The sequence below is a fragment of the Sus scrofa genome, chromosome 2 (assembly GCF_054392235.1).
Source record: "Sus scrofa isolate SSC_HxYL_T2T_F1_AM1 chromosome 2, Sscrofa_HxYL_maternal_Yorkshire_Landrace_v2.0, whole genome shotgun sequence".
NCBI classification, from domain to species: Eukaryota; Metazoa; Chordata; class Mammalia; order Artiodactyla; family Suidae; genus Sus; species Sus scrofa.
The window spans coordinates 44813570-44832534 of NC_139384.1; the positions used below are offsets into that span (position 1 = coordinate 44813570).

Consider the following 18965-nt stretch of genomic DNA (forward strand, 5'->3'; position numbering starts at 1 on the left):
TTCCCAGACCACCATACACTGGAAAAAAGCCCTATATAAAAATTTTACCTAATTTCTTACCTAATTCAGTGTATATTATTCAGTAAAGTGGCCAGAATCTATTTTATTTATTAATTCATGTCATAATATTTATTTTGGTTATGGCTATTCATATTCTTATTTCATCTTATAAAATGTTTATCAGGAATTCCTGTTGTGGCTTAGCAAATTAAGGACCCAACCTCATCTCCGTGAGGATGTGGGTTCGATCCCTGGCTTCCCTCAGTGGGTTAAGGATCTGGCATCATGGCAAGCGTAGCATAGGTCATAGATGCAGCTCAGATCTGATGTTGCCGTAGCTGTGGTTTAGGCCACAGCTGCAGCTCCAATTCAACCCCTAGCCCAGGAACTTCCATATGCTGCAGGTGCAGGCATAAAAAAAAAAAAAAAAAAAAAGTTTATCATTTCTACCTCCTGTTGCAAAAAAATGAATGTATTTAAACAGTGTCATGATAAGGGATCTCCGTTCCCAGACCAGGAATTGAACCCAGGCTGCAACAGTGAAAGTGCTAGATCCTAACCACTAGACCACCAAGGAACTCCCTGAAATAGCATTTTAGATGTCACTTAAAAATGTGTGAGGGGGAGTTCCCATTGTGGCTCAGTGGGTTACAAACCTGACTAGTATCCACGAAGATGGGGGTTCAATCCCTGGCCTTGTTCAGTGGGTTAAGGATCCAGTGTTGCCATGAGCTGTGGTGTAGGTTGCAGAGGCAGCACGAATCTGGCATTGCTCTGGCTGTGGCATAGGCCAGCAGCTACAGCTCCAATTTGACCCCTGGCCTGGAACTTCCATATGCCGCAGCTGCAGCCCTAAGAAGTCAAAAAGAAAAATAAATGTATGAGGGATGGAGTTCCCATTGTGGCTCAGCAGGTTAAGAACCCAACTAGTATCCATGAAGCCGCGGGTTCAGACCCTGCCCTCACTCCGTGGGTTAAGGATCCGGCATTGCCACAAGCTGCAGCATAGGTTGTGAATGCAGCTCAGATCTGGTATTCCTGTGGCTGTGGTGTAGGCCAGCTGCAGCAGCTCCAATTTGACCTCTAGCCTGGGAACCTCCATAGGCCATGGGTGTGGCCCTAAAAAAAAGACAAAAATAAAATTTAAAAATTAAAAAAATTAAAAAATGTATGAAGGAGTATAGTTTTTCAACATTATTTCAAGGAGTACAGAGTCAAGAGTTTTGAAGGCCCCCTGGGCAGAGTATTGGTTGTTCCTAGTTTCCCCACAATGTCTTGTTCCTCCTATAACAGTGTGTAGACCTTTTGCTGAGACTGTCCAGTAATCAAGGCTTGAAAAAGAACAGTCTCATTTAATAAGAAATCTGGAGGCCACTTTTTTAGTTGGTGTGGTAGCTTACTGATGGCATTGGTAACTCAACCTCTCATATTTCTGTACCATCCTCTGTGTGTCCACTGTGTCTTCTCTCATAGTCACAGGATGGCTGCCCAGCTCCAGGCATCACCTAAGCAAGGGAAAAAGGGGCATGTTGTCCACAAGTCTCTGTTTTAAGCAGGAAATCACCTACTGACATTCCTTACATCTCATTGGCCAGAACTGGGTTATATGGCTACTCTTGAACCAATCACTGGCAAAGGGGTGTGATATTGCATGACTGCTTAAACCAATCACCGCCCACTCCCTGGGGCTGGGTACATTGCTGCTGGAGTAAACTCGCTCTTCTATCAAGGAAGGAGGGGAACATGCTGTTTGGGGAACAGCCCACATTGCCTCTATGCTGTACCCTAGGCCCACCAGACCACTTGGGGTCCCTGCATTGCTCTCCTCATGTCCTTTACCTTCTCTGTTGAGCTCTTGTGCATCTTTCGAAGTCCAGCCTTGTGCCACCTCCTCTGTGAAACTCTCCCTGGTTGCACACCCTCTCCTGTGTGCTGTCAGCCTTCTGTCCACCTCCAGTACCACTTCTCTAGGCTGCTTAGTCAGACAATTACCCCTGAGCAACTGTTACCTATTGTCAGATTCTCAAGGGCAGGGACCCTTGGCACACTGGATAGAAGGAGCAGGGCAAGGAGTTCCCATCGTGGCTCAGTGGTTAATGAATCTGACTAGGAACCATGAGGTTGCAGGTTCGGTCCTTGGCCTTGCTCAGTGGGTTAAGGATCCAGCATTGCCATGAGCTATGGTGTAGGTCGCAGGTGCAGCCCGGATCCCATGTTGCTGTGGCTATGGTGTAGGCCAGTGGCTACAGCTCCAATTAGACCTCTAGCCTGGGAATCTCCATATGCCGTGGGAGCGGCCCTAGAAAAGGCAAAAAGACCAAAAAAAAAAAAAAAAAAAAAAAAAAAAAAAAAAAGGAGCAGGACAAGCAGGGGCAGCACAAAGGCAGGAGATTGGAGGAGGCCTTCTGAGAATGGAGGGGATCCTGACATGGCTTCAGTAGAAAGTGCAGGCTGGGCAGTGCTGGAAAAATGGCTTGAGACCACATCCCCTGTGCCTTTGGGATTTGCTGTCTCTTGAAGGGGGCCTGGAAGGACATGACCAAAGTCAGTTAAGGTGAGGTTCCTCACCAGTATTGGGGAAGCCTGAGTTCTGGTAGAGAGCCCTGGATCCCTGTGGGGCTTATCACCAGAGCAGAGCCCACCCACCAAGGCCTCTGTGAGTTAAAGTGGGTGGTGGTGGGGGGGGAATTTCCCGTCATGGCTAAGTGGAAACGAATCTGACTGGCATCAAACACAGGTTCAATCCCTGGCCTCCCTCAGTGGGTAAAGGATCCGGCGTTACTGTGAGCTGTGGTGTAGGTTGCAGACATGGCTCAGATCCTGAATTGCTGTAGCTGTGGCGTAGGCCGGCAGCTGTAGCTCTGATTAGACCCCTAACCTGGGAACCTCCATATGCCGAGGTGCAGCCCTAAAAAGACAAAAGACAAAAACAACAACAACAACCTAAAGTGGGGAGGGGAGGAGTTCCCGAATCCGACTGGGAACCATGAGGTTGCGGGTTCGGTCCCTGCCCTTGCTCAGTGGGTTAATGATCCGGCGTTGCCGTGAGCTGTGGTGTAGGTTGCAGACGCGGCTCGGATCCCGAGTTGCTGTGGCTCTGGCGTAGGCCGGTGGCTGCAGCTCCGATTAGACCCCTAGCCTGGGAATCTCCATATGCCGTGGGAGCGGCCCTAAGAAATAGCAAAAAGACAAAATAAATAAATAAATAAATAAATAAATAAAGTGGGGAGGGGATAAGCTGGTACTGGCTGCCACCATTCCCAACCCAAGGGAGGAAACCCAAACAGTGACTTCGGGCTTGTCACAGCCTCTCTATGCCTTAACCCTAAAATGAGGAGACTGAGAGTACTGAGTTCATGGGATTTTATGAAGATGAAATGAGTTAATCCACATTGGATGCTTAGAACAGTGCCTGGCACTGGGTAAATGCCCGACAAATATTGACTGTCAGTGTTGTAATTACACCGCTGGGAAGGGCAATGCTGACTTACGCTGTTCTTGTTAAATGTGGCTGTTACAAAAAGAGCTGTGGTGTCCAGGCCCCCGTATTGCCCAGGGGACCCCAGGGCAGAGACTCAGCTGCCTTCACTCCCAGAGAAATGGTTCCAGGCCAGAAGCTTTTCAGCTGCCACTTCCAAGGCCAGCTTCCCTGTGCCAGATTCTGCAAGCGTGAACCCAAGGAGACAAGGCCATGAATTTCAAAGACTGAACACCAAGCCCTCATAGCATCTCCGTGTGGACTCTCGGGCCCCTTAGTTCAGGCGCGTTTGGGGTATGGGTTGGGTAGGGCTGCCAGCATGTGGTATGGGCTGTGTGTGTTTCTGGAGGCCCTACTGTGTACTGAGCTCTAAGCACAAGGCCTGGGCTGCTCTGTTGGGGTATGCAGCCGTCCACAACTCTCTCTCTCTTTCTCTCTCTTGCCCCCATCTCAGGGTGACCGAGTCCCGCCATCTCCATCTGTACATGCCAGCCGGGATGGCGTTCATGGCTGCTGTCACCTCTGTGGTCTACTATCACAACATCGAGACGTCCAACTTCCCCAAGCTGCTGATTGGTAGGGAAGGGGGAGGGGTGGGAAGGCAGAGGGGGTAGTACTTGCATTGGTTCCTTCAGATGTTTGCTGAGGTCTGACCATGTGCCAGGCACTGTTCTGGGTGCTAAAGGTTCAGAAGCAGAGAAGGAAAAAAAATCCCTGCCACTGTGGAGCTTCCAGCCTGGCAGAGGAGACCAACAGGCAAAGACAGTAAACAAACAAATAAGTAGTGATAAGGGTCTGAAGACCATGGAGCTGAGTGAGGGGTAGAGTGACAGCTGCATTACTGTCTGTATAGGAAGCTCAGGGGAGGCCTCTGATGAGAGTGAGCCTGCAGATATGTGGGGAAAGATGTTTCCATGCAGATGGCACAGCAACTGCAAAGGGCTTGTGGTGGGAACAAACGTGGCAGTGAGGCCAGTGTGGGCGAAGCCAAATGAGCAGGAGGAAGAATGGTAGGAGATGAGGTCAGGGGCCGGGAGAGGAACATGGAACATTCCTAGGCTTTGGACCTAAGTGCCCTGGTGAACAGTGGTATTAGTAACTGACATGGCAAAGGAGCAGGAGTTGGGGGTGTTTATGCCATGTTGATCTTGAAACCTCCAACTCAGGTGTCAGGTGGGCAGACAGATCAGCAAGTCGGGCTTTCAGAGGAGGTCAGGGGCAGTCAGGGGCTTGTAGGTGGCATCTAAACCTTGAGCCCATATGGGGTCACCTGGAGAGAAGAGAAGGGCCCCAGGACCAGAGCTTGTGGTTTGCCGATGTTTAGAGAAACCCAGGAAAGAGTACCCACTTAGACCTTTTGACACTCTGTGGCCAGGGTCCCAAGCAGAAACAATAGTGATGACTATTTTGACATTTATTGAGTGTATACTATGTGCCAGGCTCAATGCTAAGCTTTGTCCATGCATTATCTCACTTAACCCCTCCCTCTTATACTGTTGCTATCCCCATTTTATAGATGCAAACACTGAAACTCAGAGCGGTTGAAAATAAGATCAGTAAGGAGTTCCCTGGTGGCCTACCAGGTTAAGAATCTGGCATGGTCACTGCTGTGGTTTGGATCACTGCTGTGGCGCAAGTTCAGTCCCTGGCCCAGGAATTCCACATGCCACAGACGTGGCCAAAAATAATAATAACAGTGACCCCTCATTTAGCACCTGCTAGGCATACAGTCTTAAGCATTTTACATATATTAACTCATTTAATCCTTACAACAACTCTATGAGGTAGGTACTATTATTATTTCCCTATTATAGATCAGGAGAACAAGGCTCTTAAGTTAAATGGTTTGCCCTAGTCTCCCCAGCTGGTCAAGGGGCAGAGCCAGGTTTAGATCCTGGGAGTCTGGCACCCAAGCAGGCTCTTTAAAAGGCTGAGACTTCATGTCTCAGGGTCCACAGACCGTGCTTAAGTGCAAGGTATAAATCCGCAGATCTGCCTCTGTGTGGGGCTCAGTCTGCATGTCTAAGGCTGGGGCTGCAGGTCTGACTGTTAGGTTGTGGTCAGGCTGTGTGTCATTAAGTCAGACTATGATTTTTAGGAGTCACAGTATCTAATTGACATCTGGAGTCTGTGCTCAGCCAAAAACAGCACAGTGTGATGAGTGGGCAGAGGATGTTTCCCAAGCTAATCACAGGTCTGCCTTCCTGTGTGAGGTGGGAGCTGGGCTCCATTGGGATCATCCAGGTGATGCGCCCACCCCAGGCACCCCCCTGTGAGTGTGGTTGGGGGACTGGGAGGCAGCAGGCGGAGAGATGTTAAATATAGGCTTCAGAGAGCATCCCTCACCAGTATCTGAAGCAGCACCTCATGCACAGAGACCCCCTCATTAACCACCAGGGCCTGGCTGACCAGTGCCCCTAGAAAAACCCTGTCTGATCATATGGTGAGTTCATTTCTCATTCTCCAGAAAGCACATAATGTTCTCTTTTTTTTTTTTTTTTTTTCTTGTTGGCTGTACCTGTGGCATACAGAAGTTCCTGGCCCAGGATCCAACCCACACCACATCTATAACCAGAGCCACAGCAATGACAACGCCTGATCCTTAACCTGCTGAACCATGAGGGAACTCCAGTGTTCTCTCCTTAAAGCACAAATTACCACCCATGGATGGACCAGTCCTTTTCCAAGGAATAAGAACTAATTCCCTCTATTCCCCTTTTGTAGAGTTTTGTTCTTCACAGAGCCAGAAATTCTAGAACAGGAAAGAGTGAAGAGGATTCACCCTATGAGCTGCAGGGCAGTGCGTATTAGGGGAAGAACTAGCCTTCTGAAGAGGCTATTGTCCAGTCCCAGGTCTGCAGTCTTGCAGAAAGGTGAATTGTGATGCTGTTTACATTGTCCCTTGCAGTAACCTAGATCCTGAGCCAAGGTAAGATAGGAGGTGTTCTATGAATAAGGCATGTTTGAGCTGAGAACTGAAGGTTAGGTAGGAACTAACTGGGAGAAGGGATGGGGGAATGCTTCAGGCAGAAGCAGCAGCATGTGCAAAGGCCCAGAGGCAGAAGAAGCAAAGCACATTAGGAAATCTGGCAAAAAAACATGGGCTGGAGTACAGAGAGCAGAAGGGAGCTGAACTTTGAAGGCCGAGTGACAGGGAGCCTGCACCAGGCAAGACCTTGAAAGCCACACCACAGGCCTTGGTCTTTATTCCAAGGGCAATGGGAAGCCATTGAGGATTGGTGTGTGTGTGTGTGTGTGTGTGTGTGTGTGTACATAACATAAAACTTACCATTTTGACCACTTTTAAGTGTACAGTTCACTGACATTCAATACATTCACATTGTTGGGTAACTATCACCACCATCCGTCTCCAAAACTCCTTCATCTTCCTATTAAACAATAACTATACCTATTAAATAATAACTCCCCTTAAAACCCCTTGAAACCACCATTCTATTTTCTGTCTCTGTGAATCTGACACTTTAGACACCCCATATACGTGAAATCATACACTGCTTTGTCTGTTTGTGACTGGCTCATTTAACTTTGCATAATAGTCTGAAGGTTCACCCATATTGTAGCACATGTCAAAATGTTTTTCCTTTTTTAAGGCTGAATAATATGCCATTGTGTATATACACCCCATTTTGTCTTTCCATTCATCCATCAACAGGCAGTTGGGTTGCTTCCATCATCTGCTTATTGCAAATAATACTGCTGTGAATATGGGTGTGTTGGATCATGTTTGAATAAACTCACTGCTTTGCGGAGTTCCCGTTGTGGTGCAGTGGAAATGAATCCAACAACTAGTAACCATGAGGTTGCAGGTTTGGTCCCTGGCCTCACTCAGTGGGTTAAGGATCCGGTGTTGCCGTGAGCCCATGTGGCTCGGATCTGGTGTTGTTGTGGCTGTGGTGTAGGCTGGCGGCTGTAGCTCCAATTCCACCCCTAGCCTGGGAACCTCCATATGCCGAAGGTGCCACCCTAAAAAGACAAAAAACAAAAAAAACTCTCACTGCTTTGGGGCAACTAGATTGGAGGCGGGCAAAAGGGGAAGCGTGGTAACCCTGGGAAGGCTTTCAAGGTCCCCCAGGGAGACAGGATGGTGGCCTGACCCAGGTGGCCACTCAGATGAATGGAAGTGAATGGATTCATGATAATTAGGAGGTAAAACAGAATTTAGTAAGAGGTGGGATGTGGGGCTGAGGGAGAAGAAGCAGAGGTAATGGGAATTCATGGTTTAAAACTCACCAGCAGCCCCTGTGTCATACCACTTTCTTTCCTCTCTCCTGTTCTCAGACAAGCACTAAGCTTTTGCTGAGCGCTGCTGGGTCTGGCCACAGGCTGAGGGCTCAGCACTGTAGGGTGGGACTGTGGAAATAACCCCAGGCTTAGTCCTGGGTCCACCCCTAACTTGCTGTGTGACCGTGGATGAGACACCCAGGCTCTCTGAGCCTCAGTTTTACCATCTGGACAGGAATAGTAAGTCTCTGCCTAAGTTATAGGATTGTTAAAAGATCAATTCAGACTGTGTCTATTATGTGTTAGAGGCAAGTCCAATTTGAGACATATTTTCAAGTCTTAGCCTCAGTAGGAAACCCTCACAAAGGGCCAAAGAGGTTCTGGCACTGAGATAGTCTGTCTGGGGGAGTATAGGTAGGGAGGCAGAGAGATGGCCTGCAGCTGGGGGACTCCTTGTGACCTGGAGACCAGACCCAGTTTTGAAGGCTGAGACCAGAAGCAGATGTTCCTGCCCTCTTTCCTAAGGTTTTCACCCAGGGACCTGAGAGAGATGGCATTTGCCCCTCCCCAGGCAAGTTCAATATATGGACCTAGTTTCCAGCCCAGAGCCACGCTGAGGAAGACCCCAGCTTTTGTCCCCAAGAGATGCCCTAGCACTCATGTCCAGGCCCACCTAGGGACAAAGGGCAGGCTGGAGGTCTCCTTCCCTTTTTGTGGTTCCTCTAGGGAGGCGCTCTAAGGACTTAGGCTGACCTTATGTCATATATGAGGTCATATGTAGCATATGTCATAGAACATATGACTCTATGGAGTAAGGGAGGGAAGGCCTGTCTGTGCTGAAGCGCCCCCTAAAGGACGATATAGTTACTGCTGTCTTTTGTCATTGCCAGCCAACTGTGGTTTATTGGTGGATATGGAGGAAGAAGGAGTGGGTGGGAATTTAGAGGACAGGTTCCACTGAGAGCTTTGATGTTTATGGTCTCAGATCTGAGATCTGGAGATAATAAATATAGTAACAGCTGATAATCCAGGGAGCACCCACTGCGTGCCAGGCTCACTGTGCTAAATGCTTTCCATATATTGCTCCCACATCTGAGGTAGTACCATTATTATCTCCATTTTATAACGAGGAAACTGAAGTCTTAATGGGTTAAATGACTTATCCAAGGTCACATAGCTATCAAGTCACAGGCTCTGAGCCCAGGCGTATTTGGCTGCAGGCCCAGCTCAACCTAGTATAGGCACTGCCTGGCAAGAATGTGACTCACTTTTTTGTATGCCTCACTGCCCAGGATCCTTGAGGAACATCATCAAGCTGTAGTGGACTCTGGAAAGTGGCAGGGACCTATGCCCCCATCCCCTGTCTGTCACTAGCTTGCAGTGAGCTTGGCCAGGTCACCTCCTCTCTCTGGGTCTGTTTCCTCCTCTGTAAAGTCAAAGGGCTGGATTGAAGGACATTTCAGATCTTCCCAGCTTGGAAACTTCACAAGAAAGCCATTATAGATTGGAGCCTAAATGCATGGGCTCCAGCACTAGGCTAGGCCAGTTCTGCCACTCAATGGCTGCGTGACCTTGGATCACTTACCAAACCTTTCTGAGCCTAGATTCTATTGTCTGTTAAATTGGAGGTGGTGATAGTAGTTCCCTCACAAGGTTAGTGTAAGGAATAAATGCGATAAATATATGTTTAAAGTGCTTACTTGGCACTGTGCCTATAACAATTAAATTTAAGAAATAATTTTCCTGTTTTCTTCTTATGTACTGTAAAGGAAAATTTGACTGACCGCCTTTGACTTCTAAGTTTATTATTAGTTTTGAACATGCCTATCCTGAATGTTTTAATGTATGTATATCCACTCAAAATTACACATTCATATGTTCACACTCACAGATATCCCTGTCATCTGCAGTGTGTAAGCTCACACCCATAACACCTGCTTGTCCACACATGCACCTCCTCCCTGACACACACATCTTTTTGCTCCCTCCACACACTTGCACGTGCATAAGTGCAAACACAAATAGGTGCACACACATCCCCTGCGCTCTTGCGTCTCCTCAACAGCCCTGCTCATCTACTGGACCCTGGCCTTCATCACCAAGACCATCAAGTTTGTCAAGTTCTACGACCATGCTATCGGCTTCTCGCAGCTGCGCTTCTGCCTCACGGGGCTGCTGGTGATCCTCTACGGGATGCTGCTCCTCGTGGAGGTCAACGTCATCAGGGTGAGGGTAAGCAGGCCACTCCTGGGCTGCCACCCACCTGGGGACACGTCTGGGCGAGGCCGGGGCTTCTGACCAGAGTCCTGCCCCTGGGTATGGGCCCCCACCCTGCTTCATAGCCAAGCCCTAGGAGGAGTCAGCTCATTTTACCTGCCCCCCCCCCAAAGGAGCGTTGAGGCCAGTGGGAGAAGGTAAATTCATCTGGCCCCACTGCCCTCTACCCCAGGCTCCCAGTGGGAGAGGTGACAGCCGAGGCTGTAGGATTCGGAGTTTAATCCTTTAGAGAGGAAATAAAAGCTTCAGGTACTGGCTTCTCTGAGTTTGTTTGATTTTTTTTCCCCCTGAGGTCAGGGGAATTTGTTTTATTTTAACGTATTCGTGTAGTTACACATATGAATGAGTACATGTAGTAAATGTGGCTCCATGCATGTCTCTTTTTTTTGTCTTTTTAGGGCTGCACCTGTGGCATGTGGAAGTTCCCAGGCTAGGGGGTCAAATCAGAGCTACAGCTGCCAGCCTACACCACAGACACAGCAATGCAGGATCTGAGCCTCGTCTGCGACCTACACCATAGCTCACGGCAATGTCAGATCTTTAACCCACTGAGCAAGGCCAGGGATCAAACCCGCAACCTCATGGTTCCTAGTCGGATTTGTTTCCACTGCGCCACAACGGGAACTCCTTTTAAATCATTTTTGCTTATTCCCTTTCCCTCTCTGAGATTCATACCTTCCCCACCCCCAACCTTTCCCTCCCCAGGCAACCAGATTAACTACCTAGTTGTGTCCTTCCATTCTTCATTTTTGTTAATACCACATACTTGTATCTGTTCAGGGTTTTCCTCAACACATGCAAGTATTTTTTCCTCTTGATATTCATTTTATTAAAATGTGGTCTTTATTGTACATAGTTTTTCATATCTTGCCTTTTTCATCTAATAGATATCTCTTAGGACTCCCTACGTATCTAGCATGGTTAATTTAGTTTTCTTAATGGCTGCATAATATTCCATAATATGGATGATCCATAATTTATTCAGCTATTACCCCACTGATGGACATTCACTTTGCTGCCAAGTTTTTGCCATAGTGAATAATGGTGTATTCAACACACTTATATCTTTATATATTGCTGCTTCTACTTCTACAGGGGAAAATCCAAGGGGTGGAGTTGCTGGCTCAAAGGCTCTGTGTATTTTAAATTTTAATTGGTACTGCAGATTACCTTCCAGAAATGCTGCCATCTACCAGCCATAAATTAGAAAATACTTTCCCTTCCTCCTGCCAACAATGGGAGCTATAGCTATTTCTAATTTGGGCCGGTCTGATGAGGGTGAAGTGCTACTTTAATTTGCATTTCTCGGAGTTCCAGTCATGGCTCAGTGGAAACGAATCTGACTAGCATCCATGAGGACACAGGTTCGATCCCTGGCCTCACTCAGTGGGTTAAGGATCTGGCATTGCTGTGAGCTATGGTGTAGGTCACAGATGCAGCTCACATCTGTCATTACTGTAGCTGAGGCATAGGCCAGTGGCTACAGCTCTGATTTGACTCCTAGCCTGGGAACCTCCATATGCCATGTGTGGCCCTAAAAAAGCAGAAAAAAAAAAAAAAAAGCATTTCTCTACTTTTGGTTGGTGATTTGCAGGGTACAGAGGCCTTCTACCTTTCCTGCCTCCACAGACCTTCACAGCATCTCTGTGATGCAACTCCCCCCCCCCCTTTTTAGATGAGGAAACATTTTAGATAAGAGTTGTCCAAAGACACCTTGCTAGTGTAAGTGGAGGAGGCAGGATTCGAACCCAGGTCTACATGGCTCCATGTTTTAAAACACAACCCCTACATGAAACATGGTGGTGTCCTCAGATTTGTAGGAGATGATATATAGAAGATTCCTGCTCTTCCTCAACCCAACCCAGCCCAGGGGATTCCAAGTGGACCTCAATGAAGAGCTACAGGTCAAGAGGCCCTGGTGGCCAAGAGGAGTTGGGGGGATCCTTTTTCTGGGAACCATGGGCCCCATGTCAGAGGTAAACGGTGGAATGTCATGACCCTAGATCTTTTTTTTTTTTTTTTTCTTCTTGGTCACGGCCTTGGTGTGCTGAAGTTCGCAGACCAGGGACTGAACCTGCGCCACAGCAGTGACAATGACGAATCCTTAGCTGTGAGGCCGTCAGGGAACTCCACCCCTAGATTTTTGCCGGGACAAAGTGGAGGGTGGTGAGAAGTGGCACTTACCCATCCCTGGTGGTGCATGTGCCCACAGAGATATATCTTCTTCAAGACGCCGAGGGAGGTGAAGCCCCCAGAGGACCTGCAGGACCTGGGGGTGCGCTTCCTACAGCCTTTTGTGAACCTGCTGTCCAAGGGCACCTACTGGTGGATGAACGCCTTCATCAAGACTGCTCACAAGAAGCCCATTGATCTCCGAGCCATTGGGAAGCTGCCCATTGCCATGAGGGCCCTCACCAACTACCAGCGGCTCCGCGAGGCCTTTGATGCCCAGGCGGTCAGTGGGGGCATGACCACACCCTCCATTCCCTGGCCCTCTGGTTTAAGAGTCACAGATGGGGACCTTAGAAAGCATCAGGTCAAACCCCTGATGGGACAGTGGGGAAACTGAGTCCCAGGGAGGGGAAGAGGTTTGCCCTAAGTCATCAGGGACAAGTCAGGCCCAAAGACTCTTAGGACAGTCACAGCTGGAGGGTCCCTTACAGTTCAGGTCATTTGATCTAACATTTTCATTGTCCATATGGGGAAACTGAGGCCCTGAAGGGAAGGAATCCTCCTGGATTCCTAATGCCCTGTGCTCTTCCTTTTGGAGCTCATTGACTGTAAAGCTGGGAAATTTTACCCACTTCAACAGCTGGTATGTTAGTGGCCTGATCCTTACAATAACCTTATGAATTGTGCCAGGCAGGCATCTCCCCATATCACTGAGGAGGAAACGGAAGCCCTGAGAAGGACTGTGACCTCCCCAGAGCTGGCCCACAGCTGGTTCCCTGACTCCCAGTCCAGTGCTCCTTCGCTCCTCTGCCCTAGCATCAAGGGGAGACACTGAGGGGACAGAGGCACTGGACTGGTATATGCCACTCCCTCCTTGCAGTACTGTGCTCACCGCATAATCCCCAGCTAGCTGTGTGACCTTGATCCATCATCTGGCCTCAGTTTCCCCATCTGGACATGTTGCCATTAATGGGACCCACCACATGCTTGGTGGTTCTACCTTTTTGCAGCAGACATGGTCACTGGGTTTCCCCAGGCAGCAGGAGCCAAGGGCTTCTTGGGTAGCGGGGAGCTGGGTCCCACTGTGCACGAACCCTAAGTGACTCTGACCTGCCATGGGTCTCTCTGGGCAGCAGAAGGACACACAAAGCACACAGGGTGCCCGGGCCATCTGGCGGGCCCTCTGCCATGCCTTCGGGAGGCGCCTGGTCCTCAGCAGCACTTTCCGCATCCTGGCCGACCTGCTGGGCTTCGCTGGGCCACTGTGCATCTTTGGAATCGTGGACCACCTTGGGAAGGAGAACCATGTCTTCCAGCCCAAGGTAGGCTACCCAGGGGTAGCGCAGGGCAACCCCTGCAAAGTTTTCACTCATGGGTGAGAATGGGCAAGAGACATACGTGTGTGAGTGGTGGCTGCACCCAGGTGGCTCCACACTGCACCACGCGCTTGGCAATATCCGCCTCCAGGAGATGGCCCTGCACCTGGTCAATAAAAATGCTAGAAAGTGAGCTTGTGCCCCTGGAGGATTTATGGCACCCTGTTCTTTTCCCCACACCCTCATCACCATGGTAGCTCTTGGTTACTTAGTCATTCAGAAAGTTGCAGGAAGTGCATTTGCCTATCCAGTGTACGGAGCCTATTTGTTAGCTTCATGGTTCCTAGTCGGATTCGTTAACCACTGAGCCATGACAGGAACTCCTAAAATTTCTTTTTAAAAGAGTTCCGGAGTTCCCGTCATGGCTCAGAGGTTAATGAACCCAATTAGTATTCATGAGAACTCGGGTTTGATCCCTGGCCTTGCTCAGTGGGTTATGGATCCAGCGTTACTCTGAGCTGTGGTGTGGGTCGCAGATGTGGCTCAGATCCCACGTTGCTGTGGCTGTGGTGTAGGGTGGTAGCTATGGCTCCAACTCAGCCCCTAGCTTGGGAACCTCCATATGCCATGGTGCAGCCCTAAAAAGACAAAAAAAAAAATTAATTAATTAATTAAAAATAAAAAAGAAGAGTTCCACGTCCTTAAAATATTTGAACCCCATTGGCCTAACTGATACTGAATGGTCTTTCCAGCTCTAACAATACTACAAACTGAAATTTGCTGGACAAAAAAGGAAATCTTTCTAGGGGTTTATTTTCTTTCCTTGGGGCAATAGCAGCCACTCTGGGGGTGAGGGGAGGACTCCATTTTTTCATCATTTTCTTTGCCGCCACTTAGGTTTAGATGGTCACACAATGAAGAACTTTTCACCCCTAATAAGACCCAGAATCTTATTTTCCCAGCAAGAAATCATTATAACCTTTTAACCACAAACAGTCCAAAAATGAGCCAGGATGTACCAACTAGGGATCTGATTACTAATTTACGACTCTCCCTTGTGCAGTTATTCATCTCATGGGCTCCAAAATTGCAGATAGCATTTAATCCTCAAGAGGTTCATATGAATTTTTTCCTGGAGATATAATTAATCAGCTGAGCACTTTTGGCTAGGAATATGAGACGCTCTAAGTTTGTCTGCTTTACTCAGCAAGTGTTTTTTGAACCCGACTACGTGCAGACCTGGGTTAGGCTGTGGGAATACAGAGGTCACGGTCATGGTCATGATGAGGAAGATTAACAACAATAACGACCATGTATTGACTGCTTAATACATGCCTGACTGTGTGCAGAAGTTATCCATGCATTATCTTATTTCATCCTGAAAACAGCCCTTAAAGGCAAGTGGGTTTTTGTGGTTTGTCTGTTTTGGGAATGGCGTTATGGAGATATAATTGACATGCCATCCCCATTTTACAGATGAGAAACGTGAGGCTCAAAGAGCTTAAGTAACTTTCCCTAGGATCTCTCAGCTAGCTCGTGACAGAGTCAGGATTTGAACCCAAGTCTCTTTCACTCCATAGTCTGGGCATTTACAGTCATAATGCTAAATTGACCACTATTATCAAACCATCACCTCTGGCCCCAAAGATTGTGAAACCTGATGAAGGGGAGAGAAATCTAACTAAATTTCTTGTGTACCACGTGTTAAATATTACTACTAGGCGGTAGATACAAGGAACTATGGGGAGGAGTGACTAACTCAGCTAGTGATCAGGACAGCTTCATAGTGGAGGGGTTATTTGAATGGGGCCTTGGCAGATGAATAGGAGTTGGCCAGGCCAAGATGGGTAGATTTTTTTGTTCAATCAAGAAGGTGAAGACTATTAACTTTGAAATAAATTTTATGAATACTTTATGGTACTTCACAATTTTTCCTGTTTTTAAAATATGCTTACATAATGCATCAATTTCTCAATAATAATTATAATAATAATAAACTTGGGAAAGCCTAAAAAAAAAAGAATGCGAGAACTCTTTTTGCTAATTTAGACTTCATTGGCTTTGGAGACCCCCTCTGGCTTCTGAGCTTCTGAACTTTATTTGACCCAAAAAGAGGGAGGAAGACACTGCTTCTCTTGTCCACAGGAGTGTCACTTTCAGCTTCGGTCTTCCCGTAGGTGGCCCCTAAATACTCCACATTGATATACCTGCAGCAGGATGGAGGCAGTTGTTAATATTAAGGGAAAGTGACATTGGCCAGAGAGCCCTTTATCAGCTGGTCCACATTGTCGTGGTCTTCCTGTGTTTCCCAAAACTCTCAGGCGAGTCTCTTAAGAGCTTTGAGGCCAGATGTGTCCAAGAGATAGTGAGAACAGCACTTAGAATATTAGTTCATCTGAATGTTAGCTTTGCCTTCCCTTTTCTCTCTGTTTATACGCAAACGCTGGGCTGGGCTGCCCTCTCATTGGAATGCTCTTGTCTCAGTTACTTGTCAGCACATAAATCTCCGAGACAGATGGCCCTGCCTCAGTGGCAGCCGGTCTTATCAAATTTAATATTTGTTCCCTGCAGCCCAAATACAATCAGCAATTTACAGACATAGAAACAAGAGTTGAAAGTAAATATAGTCTCCAGTGTCAGCAACAAAGAGTCCTCAATCGTGTGGTTGCCTGGGATATGGCTTAATTCTCATTTGGGCTTCTGGGCCCAGAAAATGGGGAAAAGGGGTCGCTTATTGAAGTTATTTGGTTCACCCCCCCTGCCTCCCAGTGGCTGTCACCCAGAGAGACAGGTGCTATCCTGGTCTTTATGAACCAGGAAAGAAGGAAGCTCTCTAGCTCCATGTCACAGTGTTTAACAACCCTCTCGGTGAGAAAGCCCTTCTTTCCGCTCAGTCCGAATCCTTCCTGCTACAGTCAGCACAGCCGGGCACCCAGTGTTCACTGTTTTATCAGTGGCTGTCCTGTCCTCTCTTCCCTCTCCAGGATACTCACAGTTGGTAAGAATCACACCGCCCTTGGCATCTTCAAGGACAAGCATTTCTTAATTCTTCTTTAATTGCTAGACGTGTCATACGGCCTGCTAGATCTTTGACACTCCTGTCCCTGTGTCACTCCCCAGGGAAACTTGGGACCCAGGTGGCACACGACCCATGATAGGTTTTTTCCCAACCCCCTCTCCCGCCCAACCCCCACCCACAATCTGTCACCTGCCATGGATGCCACTGATCTGGCTAGAAGGCAAGGGAATTGGATTCATAAAGAACTGCTGGCATCTGAAACCTGCCAGGACTGCTCTAGGCTGTCAGCTGAGCAGAGAAAACAGCCTGGGCTTGATATCAGGGCCAAAGTTTCACATGGCCTCTAAAGCTCAGTAGGAATCGTGTGTAGGTTAGTGAGTGTATGTCTGTTTCTGAATGGGTTCTCCTGGGACCTGCTTATGATTCTATATGTGCGTCTTTCTATTTGTCCCTGTGTCTCTCGATATGCCTCTTGCCTTGCGAACCTGTGTCCCCATTTGGGTGCCCATATTTGTGGCTATCACTGAGGGTGCTTTGAGAACTTACATGCATTTCTGTGACTGTAATGTCAGCGTGTGGTCTGGTCTCTTCATGACAAGCCTGTGTGGCTATTGTAATCTGGCATGCCCCACGAACCCCTTCTCAGCTGCCAAGATGCATCTCCAGAGTCACCTCCCCCAGAGGTAAGTCTTAGTCTTACCTCTGCGGCAAATTCCCTGTATGCTCTTCAGCAGTCACTCACATTCGGCAGGCCCCAGCTGGCTCAACTGTAAAATGGGGAAATGTATAGCTTCTCTAAAATGTAGGTAGGAAAGAAGATCGTACACACTGATTAATTTAAAGTATATTTATTAAGCGCTACTGGGGAAACTCCTGGAAACAAATACCATTTCTTCCCTGAGAGCTTGTGAAAATGTGAGACAAGGGCACCTGATCTTTTTCCAAAGCATTTACCAAATGTCAAGTTGTAGTTCCTTGGCTCTTCCTCTGCAGCCTTCAAGGTGCTGGGCAATGCTAGTGCCCTCACAGCCATTAGAAGTGTCCCAGGGCCTGCTTTCCTTGGGCAGCATCTCCAGCTGCTGCTGCTGCTGCTGCTGCTTCAGTTGTTTGTTTGTTTGTTTGTTTGGCTTTTTAGGGCTGAACAGAGACATACAGAAGTTCCCAGGCTAGGAATCGAATTAAAGCTATAGCTGCCAGCCTATGCCACAGCCACACCAATGCCGGATCTAAGCTGTGTGTCCAACCTACACCACAGCTCATGGCAATGCCGAATCCTTAACCCACTGAGCAAGGCCAGGGATTGAACCACATCCTCATGGATACTAGTCAGATTCTTCTTTGCTGAACCACAATGGGAACTGCCATCTCCAGCTTCTTAATCAAAATGTAGCTCTTCTGGCCTCTATCCTTTTATGCTGTCTCTTTGAAGAGAGATCAAAAAATGACCCAGTGACCTATACCTGCAAGCACATTTTCACTTTAACAGATCACAAAATTCTTGAGCCAAGGAAATACAGTTTCTGACCCTAGGGTGTGTGCTTTTTGGGGAGAAGGGGGTCAAGGCTTTGCCTTTACGGCTACAAAAAGAGAATTTGTTGCTTTGCGAAAATGTGCAAATATTGATAAGCGCACTTAACACGTACCATCTGTAGTCTAACCAATGAGATCAGTTGATCTTTCTAGCCCTCATTCTTCAACCTATGTGCTTTTTCTGATCATTGTGACACAGAAAATGCCTGCCATTCCATGCTGCCTGAGAGCTTTCATGATGATTGGTGTTCTTGGTTGCACAGGGTTCCCATGAGTATCATAATATACCTAACCATCCCCTATGGCTAGATAGTTACATGGATTTTGGTACTCTCCCCCTGCTGTAATCCAGAGACGGCACATCTTTGCACATACAGCTGTTTCCCTACATTCAATTATTTCCTTTGGGAGAAATGTCCGTGATGTGCTTTGTGGCTTTGAAAGAATGGATTCCATTCTCCAGAGCTGTCTCTCTGCAGAGACTGGTAGAACAGAAGAATTCCAAGGCATATTAAACAGGACTGGGTTTTTTCCAAGTCCGGATGCCTTCATTTTTGACCCAGAACCAGCCCGGTGGGCATGTATTGGTCCCCCACAAGTCACAAGCTTGTAACTGACAAGAGGAGACTCAAAGCCAAAAGGCTGGAGAGGCTTAGGCAGTGGATCTAGGGGAGTGTTTTGGGCATCACACAGGTTCACGTTCCCATGTTCTCCTTTACTGGCATGTGACCTGGGGCAGCCACTTAACCATGCTGAAACCCCATTTCCTCGTGTCTGTATCAGGCTAATAATGGTACTCTTCTCACTAGGGTGTTGTGAGCATTGCAACTGATAAATATTGTGTCCTGCCCCTTGCTTCCTTGTGAGGTCACAACTCAAGCCCTGCAGCCTAATTTTAAGGTCCATTTTGCTGTTTCTAGCCACCCCCATC

At 47.8% G+C, this 18965-nt stretch overlaps 1 protein-coding gene across 7 annotated transcripts in view; it reads left to right on the top strand.

Moving 5' to 3' along the window:
• ABCC8 (ATP binding cassette subfamily C member 8) overlaps positions 1 to 18965 on the top strand; it is an 88453-nt gene that overhangs the window by 4195 nt on the left and 65293 nt on the right. For 4 of the 7 annotated variants that reach the window (XR_014837240.1, XM_085011836.1, XM_085011832.1 and 1 more), the window contains exons 3-6: positions 3933 to 4054; positions 9786 to 9952; positions 12210 to 12452; positions 13306 to 13491. Coding sequence is in view for 6 of the 7 variants with exons in the window: in XM_085011836.1 (XP_084867962.1) it covers positions 3933 to 4054; positions 9786 to 9952; positions 12210 to 12452; positions 13306 to 13491 (718 nt within the window). In the remaining variant the exon portion in view is untranslated. Of the gene's footprint in view, positions 1 to 3932; positions 4055 to 9785; positions 9953 to 12209; positions 12453 to 13302; positions 13492 to 18965 lie in introns of all 7 variants that reach the window. The other 3 variants (XM_085011835.1, XM_005661102.4, XM_085011833.1) reach the window with 1 other exon arrangement.